This window comes from Eptatretus burgeri, chromosome 4, assembly GCF_056783735.1.
Source record: "Eptatretus burgeri isolate ZD-2024b chromosome 4, Ebu_testis_v1, whole genome shotgun sequence".
NCBI lineage: Eukaryota > Metazoa > Chordata > Myxini > Myxiniformes > Myxinidae > Eptatretus > Eptatretus burgeri.
In genome coordinates, this window is record NC_140964.1 from 135,515,410 (window position 1) to 135,532,945 (window position 17,536).

Consider the following 17,536-nt stretch of genomic DNA (forward strand, 5'->3'; position numbering starts at 1 on the left):
TCTGTCCTTTTCTTCTGACAAAGTGGAGTGCTTGCGATCAAACCTCGACTCAGATTCTGCAACTGCTCGAGACGGCATCATCCCACGTATCCTAAAAACCTGCTCCTCTGCTCTTGCTGACCCTCTGTTCTATTCACCCTTTCATTTGTTCAAGGTCATCTGCCATCTGCTTGGAAATCAGCAAACATTACTGCCCTGCATAAAAAGGTGCAAAAAACAGACCCCTGCAACTGCAGAACAATCAGCCTTCTCCCAATCATCAGCAAGGTTACGGAATCCATCATCGCTTCAGACAATAAATCATTCCCCTTCTCCGATGGCTTGATTTCCGATTAGACAAGGCAGCGTTCTGGGCCCTGTTCTCTTTCTGGTTTTCATCAATGATCTCTCGGACTCTCTGGAAAATCCTCTTTATCTCTTTGCTGATGACTCCAGCCTCTGCCGTACCATCCTGAAAAATCTCACTCTCATTAACTAGAGGGGGAGCACTCGGTATACTGCAAAACTTCCGCCGCCAATACTGCTAGGTCACTCAAGTGAACCTGATATCCTATTCATTCAATTTGATGTCAACAGTGCTCACAGAGTTATAGTTTGCAACTTTCCATTTTACTTTTAACTTTTACATACTCAATTCATTCGTCATAACTTGATTCCTTGAGACATAAATAGATTTTACATGGGTATATCCACCTGAAGTTCCAAAATCAGCCGCAATTATAATTTTGGCATGTTTTTTTTGTTGGAAATCACTTATAACATGAAGAAATGCAAAAAAAAAAAAAATCGAAATTTTGTTGAAAAAAATTTGCAAATTTTTTTTCTCAAACAATTTTTTTGGGGGGGAGGGTTGGGTTGGAAATCACTTAAAACATGGAGAAATGAAAAAAAAAAGAAATCGAAATTTTGTTGAAAAAAAAAGTTGCAAAAATTTTTTTTCTCTCACAATTTTTTTTGGGGGGGAGGGGGTGGGGGGGTTGGAAATCACTTAAAACATGTAGAAATGCAAAAAAAAAAATTCAAATATTTTTTCAAATTGGTCGCCATAGCGGCCATATTGGATTTTGGACCAAGTCCAAAATCTAATGGCATGATCCTTGGACCAGATCTCACCCCCCCCCCCCCACCAAGTTTCATCGAAATCTGTCGAGGAGTTTTTCCGTAATACTGTTCACAAACAAACAAAGAAACAAACAAGCAAACAAACAGAAAGGGGTGAAAACAGTAACCTCCGATCTTCGATGGCGGAGGTTAATTATGTCTCTCCGCAAGGACTGTCTGGAACCCCCCCCCCCCCATCTACTTTGCAACAATCCTCTGTAAGAAGTCTGTTCATTTAAGCTTCTGGGTCTCACTATCTGCCATGATATTTCCTGGGAAAGCCATGTTTCCAACCTCGCCTCCAAAGCTAGTCGCCGACTGGGAATCCTCCACCGTGCAAAGGCCTTCCTCGACCCACCTGAGCTCCTGACCACATAGAAAGGTTTCGTCTGCAGTCTGATGGAATACTGCTCTCCAATCTGAGCTGGTGCTCCTGCCTCTTACCTTTCTCGGCTTCACGCTGTGGAAACCAAGGCATTTTGGATGATTGGTATCTCCCTCGATGACGCTGAGTCTTTGTGCCTCTCACACTCTCATCTCAGGCAGGTCAGTGGTCTTTCTGTCTTCTACAACCTCCTCTCTGGTCTCGCCCTGCCCCCCATTCTGTTTGCGATATGTCCCACCCATATATCCGCAGGGTGCTCGAGGTGTGCCAGCAACCCCCTTATGGTAAAACTACCAAAATCAAGAATCACTGCTCCCCTTCACTCTTTCATTTCTCTTTTTTCCTGCCTTTGGAATAAACTCCCACACTCTCTTCAATCATATTCTTCCCTCCAGGTCTTCAAAACAGCTGTTCACCACCACCTCTTATCATCCCCCATCCAAAACCATGATCTTTTCTACCCCCATTTATCCACCCCAAACCCACCTCCTTCAAGTTCGCTGCTTTCCTTCATGAAAGTCCCTGGCATGTGAAGACCTGAAAGTCCCTGTGACATCCATCTTGTTATCCTCCGCCATCGAAGATGGATGGAGGTTACTGTTTTCACCCCTTTCTGTTTGTTTGTTTGTTTGTTTGTTTGTTTGTTTGTTTGTTTGTGAACAGTATAACGGAAAAAACTCCTCGACAGATTTCGACGAAACTTGGTGGGGGGGGGGTTAGGTCTGGTCCAAGGATCATGCCATTAGATTTTGGACTTGGTCCAACATCCAATCTGGCCGCGATGGCGGCAAATTTGAAAAAATATTTGAACATTTTTTTTTTTTTGCATTTCTACATGTTTTCAGTGCTTTCCAAACCCCCCCCCCAAAAAAAAAAATTGTTAGAGGAAAAAAAATTTTGCAACTTTTTTTTCAACAAAATTTCGATTTCTTTTCTTGCATTTCTACATGTTTTAAGTGATTTCCAACCCCCCCCCCCCCAAAAAAAAATTGTTCGAGAAAAAAAAATTGCTAATTTTTTTTCAACAAAATTTCGAATTTTTTTTGCATTTCTGCATGTTATAAGTGATTTCCAAAAAAAAAACATGCCAAAATTATAATTGCGGCTGATTTTGGAACTTCAGGTGGATATACCCACGTAAAATCAATTTCTGTCTCAAGGAATCTCATTATGACGAATGAATTGAGTATGTAAAAGTTAAAAGTAAAAGGGAAAGTTGCAAACTATAACTCTGTGAGCACTGTTGACGTCAAATTGAATGAATAGGATATCAGGTTCACTTGAGTGACCTCGCAATATTGGCGGCGGTGGTTTTGCACTCTACCGAGTGCTCCCCTCTCGTCTTCCCTGTGAACCCTGCCCCATCCCTCTCCCTTTCCACAGATCTCTTCACGTCTCTGTTCCCCACTGTTTTTGCCTTCTCTCTCCCATTCCTCTTCTCTCCTGCTCCCCTCATTGAACGTTTCTGTGCATTAGCTCTCACATGAGCCTCGACAGTGTATACAAAAAGAAAAAAAGACAAGCCGGTAGGTGACATGGCTGCTCGCTGTAGATGGAAAGCTGACCGACGCGACGAGCCGATATTCATGTACATGCTATCAATCAATTTAGCACAATAAATATGATTATCACAGCCCTCTTAGTTTGCGCCCAGAAACCCGCCTTGTGAAATTTCAGGTGTGTTTCCAAAGAGACTCTAACAAATGGCAGCCCTGGTAATTCCATTTATCAATTCGCTAAAGATTTTATGTTTTTTATTTGATGCTGTAAGACATTCTCCTCGGGCACAAAAAAAACCAGGTCCCTCGGAGGTCCAGTTTCGGAGGTATTGATTTTTTGTACAGTCCACAATAAGTGTCCGATGTACGATAAAGTATGTTCGCTGTTGCTAAGCAACGGAGGTGTGCATAGCAACCATTCATTTTTGTGTACATGCTCACCACATTGTACACATTTCACCCAAGTTTCATCAAAATCAGACTCTTTCTCTCAGAGATATTCGCAATTAACCGTTTCTGAAATGTTCGACATGTACTCGCCAAAAACCTACCTCCTCCTACAAATATTTTTTGTTAGGGCTGCAAATTGGCATGAAGGGAGCTGGATAGATTGCGCACAGAACTCTAAGCTTCGATTTTTCGATAATTTTTTTGTTTTTTTTTTCGATTTTTTTGACCACTTTAAAGGGCCGTTGCTCGGGCCCGGGGTCCCATATTCGAAAGCACACAATTTACAGAAATATTGGTCCTACCTACCAAATTTCATTGGAATCGGTTGAGTGGTTTAGCCCCGAGGCTTGACCAAAGTTTTGCGGACAGACAGACAGATGGAAATGTCCAGAATAAGGGTGCTCTGAGAGCAGCCAATTTATGTATCCAGTTTCGGATTTACACCAAAATCGAACAAATTCATCATCTTCACAGACCCAACCTGTCCACCAAGTTTCATCTGAATCCAGACAAAACTTTTTGAGATAACCTACAAGCAGACAAACAAATAGACAGACAGACAGACAGACAGACAAGAGTGAAAACATAACCTCTGTCCACCTTCAGTAACAAACAAATCAGTGCTTGAAGAAATTAGACCACCATGTCCATGAAAAGTGCTGATGTGAAAACAAACTGACATGCTTTGGACACCTCATTCACACAGAAAACGAAAGTCTGGAGAAATCAACCATGCTGGGTGTACATTTCTTTACACACTTTTATTTTGGGTTTGCCATTAAATCCTCTTTTGCAAAACTGCTGCATCTGCTCTTGCAAATGTTTTCCTAACCGAAGGGAAATTATCAGTTCATAGGTCAGGTCAGGTATGGGAGCATGTGCCAAAACCGCGCGTCGCTGCGTCCACTCTCCGCCGGTAATCCAGGGGCCTCCATCTGGCCTTCCCCCAGGCAGATGCCAGGCCCATCTCAATCTCCTTGAGATACTGGTCAACCTGCTGCAACCACGAGGCATGTGGTCAGCCCATTGGCCTCCTCCACTCACGAGACTCCCTCGCTGAGAGAATCTGGTGAGCAGGATCAGTGTCAGGAAAATGAGCCACATGTCCATACAGCCACAACTGACGCTCACGGACCATGCAGGAAACAAATCTTTTCTGAGTCTCTCTCAGCAACCGCTCGTTGGACACAAAATCCGACCAGCGATAGCCAAGGATTCTCCGAAGAGACCTGGTACCAAAGGAATTTAGTCTCCGTCTCAGATCCTTGGTCAGAGTCCAAGTCTCGCATCCAAAGAGCAAGACTGGAAGCACCAAGGACCTGAAGACTCAGACTTTCGAAGATCACCACGAAGATCAAGAATCCTCCAGAGGACATCCCGATTCACTGAATCCAACGCTTTACAGAGATCAACATAGGCTGCAAGCAGCCCCTGCCAAAACTCTCGTCTGCGTTCGGTCAGGACACGAAGAGCAAGGATACGGTCAATCGTTGACCTCTTTGGTGTAAAGCCTGACTGCTCTGGACGCTGGTACTCAAGCAGATGGTGGCGAACCCTATCAAGAATTATCCGAGCAAAGACCTTGCCCGGCACTGAGCAGCGTCACCCCTCGGTAGTTGTTGCAGTCTTGGCGATCACCCTTCCCTTTCCAGAGAGGGACAACAAGGCCCCTCTTCCAATCAGTTGGGATGATGCCTGTGTTCCAGGCAGAGCACAAAACTGCATGCAATGACATGAGTGCAGCATTTCCACCAGCCTTGAGAAGTTCAGCATGGATGCCAGAGATCCGTGGAGCTTTACCCCGTTTCAACCGGTTCACGGCAGCCCGTGTTTCCACAAGCGAAGGTGGACCACAGTTGATTTGAGGGTCAGCAACAGGGATTGTAACACCCTTGACGTCCATCTCGACAGCTGGGGTATCAGCCTGAGACAGCCGCTCAAAGTAACCGGCCCAGCGGGCCTTCACTTCAGACTCCTCTGTCAAGAGCCTACCACTCTCTGCTCTAACTGCAGTGCTCCGAGGGATGTGCTTGGATGAACGCAATGCGCGAATTCCCCTGCAAGCCGGACGAGAATCACCTGTCCACAGGCGATGCTCTACCCCCCCACAGATTCCTCGCACATAGGCCTCCTTGTCCACCCTTCGTGCACGTTCAGTTTTACACCTCAGATTCCTGAACAGCTCAGCTCTGCCATTCAGCCTGGCCTTGCGACTCTGGTATCCAATGTCCCTTGAGAGACAAAATTCTTCTTTGCCTTGCGGTGAGTTCCAAGACATCCAACGGCAACATCAAGGACGGTGGTCTTGAAGGTGCTCCACAACTCTTCAGGACTCCCCAAAGCACCCAGACACCCCAAATGTCCACTCAGCCTGTTCGCAAACTCCTCAGCTACTCTCTCATCCTTGAGCTTGCCAACATCCAGCCGAGGCTGGGATGGTACCATTCTCCAGGATTTAAGGTGCAGCTTTAGAATTGCTGCAACAAGCTGGTGGTCAGTATTGATGAACTGAGCACTCCGGTAGACCCTGCAGCTCTGGATCATCCTCCAGCGACCGTCAACGAGGACTTGGTCAATCTCCTTTGCCACACCACCAGCGTTGGAATACCAAGTCCAGCGATGAGCTTGTGGGCGCTGAAACCATGAACCAGCCACCCTAAGTCCATGACTTCTTGCAAAGTCACGGAACTTAGTGCTATTCTGGTTCATAGTTTCTGACCCATCAGGACCAACACACACCTCATAACCATCCTCATCAGTTCCAGTCGATGCATTGAAATCCCTCAAGACCAGAAGTGTATCTCGTGTGGGGCACTGATCAACCACAGACTCGATGGTGGCGTAGAATGTGTCCTTCACGGTGAGGTCACTCGCCTCAGTCGGAGCATATACAGAGACCAGGGAAATGACACCCAAGGAGTGACGAATCCTTAGTCTCATAATACGCTCGTTGAGCGGTGTTACCTCAATTATCATTGGGGTCAGCTTATTGGACACAGCAACAGCAACTCCTTGAGTATGGTAACCATCAGAGCGACCAGACCAATAATAGGTGTAACCACCCACCATTATCTCGCCGCAATCCGGTCTCCAAACCTCAGAGAGAGCTGCAATCCCGATGTCCAAACGCTTGAGCTCAGATGATAACAGAGACAGGTGATCATCCTCTCTTGGGGATAGGACATTCCAGGCACCCACCCGAAGGGACCACCTCAGGTTAACCCAAGGACACCGCCGTCTGGTGGACGACACCTCAGCACCACTCCGACACACTCTCCCGCAATCTGACCCAGGGATGTTACCCCGTGGTTTCCCTCATTTCATCAAAGATTGGGGGTCCCGAAGGCTTTGCCCCAATCACGTCATCCGGTGAGCTGCCCTGTGAAGGGAAGCTGCACAGGAAGTACTCCCACGGAGTGGGTTTTCAGATTTTTTTTTGCGTTTTTGTGTTTTGCGGAATGAAGGGTTTTACGGTGGCCGGAGTGCAAATCCTGCCACCAACCTCCAAATAAAAAGTAACCCAACTGCAGGAGGACGTCTGCAGACACAGTTGGGCACGAGATATGGATGGCCGTTCGCTCACAAGGAGCTCCTCCGCCCTTTGACAGGTTTTGTTTTTAATCCTGCTGGGTGTCCATATCTCAACACCCTCCCCACCAAAAAACCTGGTGGGGGAGACGGTTGAGTCGCCGAGAACCCGACCATGGAACAGGTTAGTGCAGGTTTACATGGTACCAAGAGCAGGTCACAGATCTAACCTGACCTGTTCTGACAGATAATCTGTTGCAGGACTTGAAGATTGCTGTAAATCAACGCTCCCCATACAACTTGACTGAGCTTGAACAGTTCTGTGCTGAAGGTCCAATCAAGTCAGAATCAAAATCAGAAGGTCCAATTATTATTGTCCAATCAAGGTACATAAAACAAGGAAAACCAAACTTCTTGCAAACCCAGATGCTGACTATCATGTTTTATAAGTTTTTCAGACCCTTGCTATGGCCAGACAATGTATGGAGTTCAATTTTCACCAAAAAGTAGATAATTTGGAATTGTAACAAAAGAAACAGTGCTCTTGGAACACACTGTGTGAAGTCGATCACAATCACCTCAAATGTTCATTTTAACCGTGTACATACTGTTTTTAATACCTTGCCTTCCTTTTTACGATTTCTTGTTTTGAATTCCATGTCCAAAAGTTTTATCCAACCTTGTTTAAATGAAGGTATACAAAAGTCAAAGTGTCTCTCTGTCTCTCTGTCTCTCTCTCTCTCTGTCTCTCTGTCTCTCTCTCTCTGTGTCTGTCTCTCTCTCTCTGTGTCTGTCTGTCTCTCTCTCTCTGTGTCTGTCTGTCTGTCTGTCTGTCTGTCTGTCTGTCTGTCTGTCTGTCTGTCTGTCTGTCTGTCTGTCTGTCTGTCTGTCTGTCTCTCTCTCTCTCTCTGTGTCTCTCTCTCTCTCTCTCTGTGTGTCTGTCTCTCTCTCTCTCTGTGTCTGTCTCTCTCTCTCTCTCTCTGTGTCTGTCTCTCTCTCTCTCTCTCTCTGCTGGTATTGCTGCTTTTCAGCAAGAACAGAATTCAAAACTCCAAGATCACAATTAGCAGAACCTGTCTGAGACATAGACGAAGGGTTTTCTGACAAGTCATTTCCATTCTTGGGTAAAGATGAAAATATGGCAGCTGGCTGTTTGAACTTTGCCAACTATGCTGAAGCCTTTGGGCACAGATCATGGAGACCCACCTCATCATCTAATTAAACTAGGAAACTGCAAAAACAATTCAATGTTAAAATGTTGAAGCGTGCTGAACTCGAGCTCCAAAAACACAATCGTATTCAACGAGATCACGCAATTTTGTGCTCGTGTTTCTTGTTGTTCTTGAGCAAGTCATTCTGCATGGAAATCATGACTGCATGTTGTATAAAAAGACGCATCTGAGCTTATTTCATGTTTCCAAAATGTGGGGATGAAAAAAAACAGAGAAAAATACATTTGAGGGAATGGGAAATGGGGAGGTGGTTTGGTGGGTTGGGGGGGGTGGGATGGGAAGGAAAGATATTTGGGGGTGGGAGGATTAAGGATAAAGGAGAAGAGGATGTATGAGGAATCCTTACAGGAATGCAAATCAACCAAGGATGTATGAGGAAACAAACTTTCCAGTTGGAATCAAAATGGAATTGTTTTCCCCACAAACTGGGAACAAATTTCCCATCACCACAAATGATGTGATGGACAGAAAATGAATTAAATGACAATTTTCTAATCGCAACACAGCACTCTGTTAAGTTCCACAAACCTGGATTAACACGAGGAGAAGCACTGCTCGATTCTTGTGTTGTTGCATCATCTGATTCTTTAATCTGAACAGATGACTTCCAAAGGTTTTGAGGAATATCCATTTGGAAATCATTTCCCCCTTCAAGATCACCTGCACACAAGTCGACATTTAGCACAACATTGGAGAAAGAAGGGAGACATGTAAACCGGAGTTATTGAAGTTTAGTTTACAACTCAGACCTTGATTTAAGTTTAAATCAAAATATCAGATTTTAAAAGATTATTTTTCAAAGGAAGACCAAATTGTAAGGGAAAAAAGCAATTTTCACATTCTATGAGTTTTATCCACGAGAAGGTTGGAGTTTGTTTTGAAAGAAAAATGAAAAAACAAAAAGTCATAGACTGGTACTTACGAAATCGTCAACTTTACCTCTGACTTTGTCTAATAAAAGCTGTATCTCGAGAAGGTAGCGAAGCAAACCAGAAGTTTCTACGATGATTCTGCACCAAACCATCATAAATCGAATGTTTGACCGCACTGTGACCTTCACCTTTGACCGATTTTGACCAAAATCTAATCAGCACTAGCCATTACCCTCCTGAATCACATGGTGTAATTTGACATTGGTAGCTTCTTCCGTTCTCGAGTTATCGTGCCTCCAAACAAACAAACAAACAAACAAGCAGTCATAGACTGGTACTTACGAAATCGTCAACTTGACCTCTGACCTTGTCAAATAAAAGCTGTTTCTTGAGAAGGTAGCGACACAAACCAGAAGTTTCTACGATGATTCTGTACCAAACCATCAAAAATCGAATGTTTTGGATGTTTGACCTCACTGTGACCTTGACCTTTGACCGATTTTGACCAAAATCTAATCCGCGCTAGCCATCACCCTCCTGAATCACGTGGTGTAATTTGACATTGGTAGCTTCTTCCGTTCGAGTTATCGTGCCTCCAAACAAACAAACAAACAAGCAGTCATAGACTGGTACTTACGAAATCGTCAACTTGACCTCTGACCTTGTCTCATAAAAGCTGTCTCTGGAGAAGGCAGCGACGCAAACCAGAAGTTTCGACGATGATTCTGTACCAAACCATCAAAAAAATCAAATGTTTTGGATGTTTGACCTCACCGTGACCTTGATCTTTGACCAATTTTGACCACAATCTAATCAGTGCAAGCCACCACCCTCATGAATCACGTGGTGTAATTTGACATTGGAAGCTTCTTCCGTTCGAGTTATCATTTTTTGGATGTTTGACCTCACTGTGACCTTGACCTTTGACTGATTTTGACCAAAATCTAATCAGCACTAGCCATCACCCTCCTGAATCACGTGGTGTAATTTGACATTGGTAGCTTCTTCCGTTCTCGAGTTATCGTGCCAACAAACAAACAAACAGAAATGGAAGGCATCAATATACTTACGAAATCTTTAGATTTCGTAAGTAACAAACAAACACACAAACAAACAAACACAACCGGAAGTCAGCAATATACTAAAGAAATCTTTAGATTTCAGAAGTAACAAACAAACACACAAACAGAGGAAGGAAGTCATCAATATATTGACGAAATCTTTCGAATTCATAAGTTACAAACATCAGATTGTTCAACCCAAGATATGAGCAATTATTTGACAAGCCGCGAGGCGACGAGGGATTCGCTCGGATCGAAGCGCTGGATATGATGCTTTTCATTCCTATTTTCCTATTTTTTTTTCCTCTTGCGTATTTTGCCAACTGGCATTCCTCATAAAAAATGACGGTAAATAGACACCCTATTTTTGAAGGACTACCATTTGAAAAATAATCGGTTTGCTGGTTTGTGCTGTGGAGCCTCGCGTTGCAGACAGACAGACAGACAGACAGACAGACACACACACACACACACACACACACACACACACACACACACACACACCGATAAAATTCTCTCAATGCTCTTCTTTGACCACACCTCCTGAGCCACACAATATTTTTCATAAGCCACGCCCACTTTAAATAATAAATAATTGGAGGTGGTGTGTGGGTCGTGGAATCGTTTTCGGTAAATAAATAAATAATTGGAGGTGGTGTGTGGGTCGTGGAATCGTTTTCGGTAAATAAATAAATAATTGGAGGTGGTGTGTGGGTCGTGGAATCGTTTTCGGTAAATAAATAAATAATTGGAGGTGGTGTGTGGGTCGTGGAATCGTTTTCGGAAAATAAATAAACATATATTTTTAGAAATCCACAAAAACGGAAATGCCGGTGATTCCATTTATTTTGGATCCTTTTCACTTTGGTCAATAACGTTTGGATCGAGGAGAGATTGAAGGAGGAACGACGGTGTAGTTCCTTACAAACACTGTATACACACCTTAAATGACGGTAAATAGACACCCGATTTTTGAAGGACTACCATTTGAAAAATGAAACCTCAATCAAAAATCGGCTCGAGTAAAATTTTCTAAATATCTCGAAGTGTTTAATTCCGAAGTCTCGTTTCTCTCCATTCAAAACTAAAGGACAAGTATTGAAAATACTGTACGCGGTTTTTCGGCCACTGCACAGCAACGGGTGGTTGCTGGGCAACGAAATTCAAACGCGCACCTTCCCAGACCATATGGCACATGTTGGCAAAGTTTCATCGAAATCGGTTCGCTGGTTCGTGCTCTGGAGCCTCGCGTTGCAGACACACACACACACACACACGGAAAACCCGACAATAAGGGATATCTGGCATATATAGCGAATCCAATAAATTTTGCTGTTTAAACTAGGACAAGCTTGTCCACACCTCTACAAGAAGTAAACAAAATAGCTGCTGTGTGGGGACAACTTACGTGTGCCGTTAAACACGGAATGGTTTGGAATTTTATGCAGTTTAGAAAAAAAATAAAAAGGCTTCTTTAATCAAGAGTTCAAACATGTTGGACAACACAAAATTACTCTAAGAGATTCCACCAGTTATAAAGTAAATGGTTAATGGAAGATAAAGGAATTTATTGACATGCTTAGGTGTAAAATATAGTGACATACCAGATTTGGGTCTAAATCCATCATCCTGAGAGCGGGGGGTGCAGACATCAATGAACCCGATTCCACAGAGTCCAGGAACGTTTTCCAGCTGCACATTTTGGAATCCATCAAACTTTTGGCAGAAACTGGAAAGTTCTCGAATAACATTCTCTAAGTTGACGAACAGACTTCCCAACAGAGAAGAGCCTGCAAGTTGGACAACCTGCGGCTTCCAAAAAGAATTCACAAATTTACAGAAGTCAGCATACGTTGCAAATTGAAATTTCTCTTTGGCGAGTGAGAGGAGCTCTGTTCGCAATGAATCCGACTCTGTACAAACTCGAAGGACCTTCTCATTCTCAATTCCAAGCTTATCGATCACTGCTTGGGCTGTTTCTGCCCTCAGGCCTTGAGATTGGAGCCATTCCAAAAAGCTCCCCATTCCTCCGATGACCTGCCAGGGACACAATATTGTTGTCAATATAAAGATTGTTGTCAATAAAGGAAGTGTCGTTATATTGGTGAGGTCGTCCAGTCATCCCAGTTGCCCTGTTCAAATTCAGTGAATCATATCAATGTGATAGTAAAGCAAGACCGTTTTGGGGGTTTTGCTCCACCAGATTGTGTTTATGCCGAGATACCATTTGAATCGACCCAGTGTTGTACCAATTAGACCAGACACATTGCATGCAAATTAGGCTGAGCAAGCTTGATGTGCAACGCGGTGCAGATGTGCGGTGTTGAATCACCACGGCCAATCATTCCCTTAACAGGTTTTTCTTAATCATCAAAGGGTAACAACGACAACCATAACTCACACCTTGACGAGGGATATTTAATAAACAATGGCAATGGGAAGGAAACACAAGGGAGCAATACAATATCCAACTGGAGACATAATTAAATAAGGCAATTCTCTGGATGCGTGTACATATGGAAGTCATTGAAGAAAACAGGGTTGGGCCGATCTCCACCAACGTTGCACACCTTGATTGGACAATATTAATTGGACCTTCTGATTTTGATTCTGACTTGATTGGATCTTCAGCACAAAACTGTTCAAGCTCAGTCAAGTTGTATGGGGAGCGTTGATGGACAGCAATCTTCAAGTCCTGCAACAGATTTTCTGTTGGATTTAGGTCAGGGCTCTGTTTGGCCCACTCAAGGACATTCATCTACTTGGTCCTCAGCCACTCCAGTGTAGCTTTGGCTGTGTGGTTCGGGTCGTTGTCATGCTGAAAGCTGAACTTCCACCCAATTTCAGCTTTCTTGCAGAGGGCAGCAGGTTTTCCTCCATGTTTTTCTGTATTTTGCTCCATCCATTTTCCCTTCTATCCTGACAAGTACCCCAATCCCTGATGATGAGCAACATCCTCATCACATGATGCTGGCACCACCATGCTTCACAGTCAGGATGGTGTTCTCTGGGTGATGAGCTGTGTTGGGTTTGCACTAAATGTACCGTTTTCATTTCGGCTAAAATGTTCTGTCTTGGTTTCGTAAGACCACAAAACTTTTTACCACATGGCTTCAGAATCTGTGGAGAGCTTTTTTGCAAGCCTCAAATGGGGACTCAATGTGGGATTATTTTCCGTCATTTCTTCCTTCTTGCCACCCTTCCGTGCAGGCCAGACTTGTGGAGTGCTACGGATATTGTCACATGCACACACTGACCAGTCTTTGCCATAAAGGCCTGTAGCTCTTTCAAAGTTACCATTGGCCTCTTGGTGGTCTCCCTGACCGGTCGTCTCCTTGCTTGGTCATCTCGTTTGGGGGGACAGCTTGACCTCGACAGGGTCTTGGTGGTGCCACATGCCTTCCACTTCTTTACGATCATCTTGTGTGTGCTCTAAGGGATATTCAAAGCCTTTGAAATATTTTTATACGGATTTAAATATCTCTGGGATGGATTTAAATATCTGTGAGGTTTTTTTTTCATCATACCCATGAGGTTCTTCATAATCACTGATACAACTTTGACATTCTTTAGCTTCCAGAATCTTTTCACTTTTTTTTTTTTTTGTATACTTGGTCGAGGCTCGTGAGAGAGCGAACACACAATGCACAGCAAGGGGGTCATGAGACAAGAGTGGCGGGAGTGGGAAGGACAAAACAGTGGGGAACAGAGACATTAGGAGATCTCTGGAAGGGAGAGAGATGGGAATACAAGATGGACATTTCAGGGACTTTCAGGAAGGAAAGCAGAGAATTTGAAGGATGTGGGCTTGGGTGGATTATCGGGGGTAGAAAAGATCGAGGATTTGGATGGGGGATGATAAGAGGTGGTGGTGAACAGCTGTTTTGAAAGTCTGGAGGGAATCATGGGATTGAATAGAGTGAGGGAGTTTATTCCAAAGGCGGGAAAAAAGAGGAATGAAAGAAGATGAGCAGCGATTCGTGATTTTGGTAGTTTTACCAGAACGGGGTTGTTGGCGGACCTTGAGCGCCCTGCGGAAATGTTGTGGGGACAAATCGCAGAGAGAGCAGGGGGGGCGAGGCTGGAGAGGAGATGGTAGAAGACAGAAAGACCACCGACCAGCCAGCGGTGAGAGCGAGAGGCCCAAACACTCAACCTCATTGCGGGAGATGCCAATGATCCGAAATCATTACAGAACAGACAATATCCGAAGCACATTTCATGCTTGATATGTTGGTATTTGTCATTTTCTTGATTTCTACATCGTTAGTCCAAAATCACTGATATGAACACCTCAATAACAATGCCTTCTTCTCCTTTTTTGCACCAAAGTATGATATCTTGTCACAATGCTTTGTTTTCAATGTTCACACCTGATGGGATCATAAGGTCGTACGTGAGCGTTCCTTCAATGTTTTCAGTGAATCCTTTTGGTTCATTTTCCAACAAATTTTCTGGAACTGGAATTGGAACATCAAAGTTTTTCCAGACGTGCCAGTGGATTACTTTACAAACTCTGTTGTGTTGTTGTGTGTACAACTGTTCTGACATGTTTTTTGTTTTTGTTTGTGTGTTCGCTCATTAAGCGTCACACATCATTCTCTTTGCAAACCCCCCAGATCCACCCCTCACCTGTCTCTATTATGTTTTTATTTTTAGCTCCTCCCTCCACCCCCAACATACACTTCCCTCCCACAGTGAATAGCAACGTTTGGTGAGGTGTCGCTGTCTTCACTCACCTCTCCCCTCGGGAGGGGGGGGGAAGACTTCGTGAGTGGGGAGGGAGGGAGGGAGACGGCATGAGTGTGGGGGGGGGGAAGGGAGACTGTCTGAGAGCGAGGGGGGTCAAGGGAGACGGCAGGAATGTGGGGTGGGGGGGGGTCGAGACAGCGCGACGGTGGAGAGGGAGGGGTGGAGGATGTGTAAACCCCTAATCATGTCCTTGTGGAGCCCTAGTTAACGAGGATGTAATCTTGGTGGAATGTTAACCAGGAATGTTATATTTTGTCCCCACACGATGTTTAGTTTTACCTTCTGGGATTATAAATCAGGTTTTTAATCTCCATTCACGTTATGAACGTTAAACATCCCACGGAACAGGTAGAGTAGGTAATCGTACCTGAGATAAGAAAATGAGGAAACTCCGAACAAACCTCTTCCTGAGGAGATCCGACCCGACCACGAGGACCTTGGTTCCAGTTCCGGTGCAAGGTTTCCAAGGAGATCACCGGGACACGGACGGGACTCGAAAGCCTTGGAAAGCGATAGCAAGCCGCTTGCGGACGGAACACAGTTGTTACATTTGAAACCAGGAACGAGGCCACAACGACCGAGTCCTTCCAGGAACAGTCAATACAGCTTTAATGCCCCAATCGGTTCGTACAGTGTGTACGTTTCGGGCCGTTTCCGCCCACGACTCCTCTATCGACTCTCCAATACATCACAACACCCTTGCTCGTTTGCAATGAGTCTGTGCGCCTGCAGAATGACTCTAAATGTTCTTCTTCTTCTCCACAGAGTGTTTTTAAATTGTCAGGCTGTGTGGGACAATGATCACCAATAAAAGACTGTAAGATATGTTGAGGTAATATGGGACATGAACCACAGTTCATGAAAAGTCGATGGTACTACCGCAAACTATACTAACATGGCTTCTATACAGTGAGCAGAAGGGATTCTTGGTGATCAATCAAAACACAGAAGATGAAGGATGTCCTTTCATCTGTTAACTATTACGCTGATTGGCTGTGTGAGGAGGCCATGTGTAATGTGATTGGCTCTGTGAGGAGGTCATGTGCAATGTGATTGGCTGTGTGAGGAGGCCATGTGTAATGTGATTGGCTGTGTGAGGAAGCCATGTGTAATGTGATTGGCTGTGTGAGGAGGCCATGTGTAATGTGATTGGCTGTGTGAGGAGGCCATGTGTAATGTGATTGGCTGTGTGAGGAGGCCATGTGTAATGTGATTGGCTGTGTGAGGAGGCCATGTGTAATGTGATTGGCTGTGTGAGGAGGCCATGTGTAATGTGATTGGCTCTGTGAGGAGGCCATGTGTAATGTGATTGGCTGTGTGAGGAGGCCATGTGTAATGTGATTGGCTGTGTGAGGAGGCCATGTGTAATGTGATTGGCTGTGTGAGGAGGCCATGTGTAATGTGATTGGCTGTGTGAGGAGGCCATGTGTAATGTGATTGGCTGTGTGAGGAGGCCATGTGTAATGTGATTGGCTGCGTTTGATAGATTGTGGAGCGACTGATGCCATCATTGCTGGGGAGATGAATACAATCAACATGGCGATGTGTCCAATAATATGCGATAGCGCTGCAAACCCTCCACACAAACAATACGAAAATGAATTCACCATGTTATAATGCGTGAGCGATTTTCCGCTCCCACCCATTTCTAGTGAATGTACACACAAGAGAGCGCATCTCATTGAGCCATATACATTTGTGGGAGAACCTGCAGCTTATTTGTGAATTAATTTTCATTTATTTAGTTCATTTTTGAAATTTGAGCTCATCCTGCCTTTCTTTCCATCATCGCACACAATCTGAATCTTACGTGTTGTTAAATGAAGGTCATGTGAATGGCTAACCACTTCGTTGCGATGAAGTCGTTTAAATATACTAGTGCATGCCCGTACATGCGTGGCCTGCCAAGCGAGCAGTTCGTTCTTCATCCGTTTCAGCTGCAAGACGCCTTGCCTCGCGTTCAGTGTTGTCTGCCAAGCGAGCAGCTCGTTCTTCATCCATTTCAGCTGCACGATGCCTTATCACGTGACTTGCGTCGCATGCCAAGCGAGCAGCTCGTGCTTTGTTGGATTCCATTGCACGTGCACGATGCGCAGCTTCGTTAACTTCGCTGTCGTGAACGACGACTGGATTGGGGCATTGTGTTTAAGAAAATCGAGAAAGAAATCGAGAAAGTACAGAAATCGAGAAAGAAAGAATACAGTAAGTCGATAAATAGAGAAAAAATCGAGAAAGAATACAGTCATCGTCACTATCCGGAAGTCCAGAAGTTAAGTCCTCACTGTCCGGAAGTTCGCATATCGCAGTTCCGATTATTCACAATTTAGTTTTAATGGCCAATTATTCAATTAGCGCCAACGTATTTTGCCTTTTCGCAATGTTATCGCAAGGAAAAACACAAAGAGAAGAGAAGAGAAGAGAAGAGAAAAAAAAACTTTCAAACAACCACACAGGCCGTTCCTTCCCTCTCATAAACGACGACTGGATTGGGGCATTGTGTTTATCTATAAATGCACATAAGAAATCGAGAAATTATTAGAATACACTAAGTCATCACGATCCGGAAGTCCGTACGTTGTAACCCGTAATGGGGTACGTGGCTGAGGTTTTCCTCCCCATCGGCCACGCCTACGCGGCAACGTGTTCTGTCATTGGT

At 44.5% G+C, this 17,536-nt stretch overlaps 1 protein-coding gene across 1 annotated transcript in view; it reads right to left on the reverse strand.

The window, feature by feature from the left end:
- LOC147029184 (uncharacterized) overlaps positions 1-15,554 on the reverse strand; it is a 49,126-nt gene extending 33,572 nt beyond the window's left edge. The window contains exons 1-3 of the mRNA XM_085876377.1: positions 15,282-15,554; positions 11,733-12,165; positions 8,724-8,855 (exon numbers count right to left, since the gene is read on the reverse strand). Coding sequence (XP_085732503.1) covers positions 8,724-8,855; positions 11,733-12,153 — 553 coding nt within the window. The 5' untranslated portion in view covers positions 12,154-12,165; positions 15,282-15,554. The remainder of the gene's footprint in view (positions 1-8,723; positions 8,856-11,732; positions 12,166-15,281) is intronic.
- Positions 15,555-17,536: the final 1,982 nt, after the last annotated feature.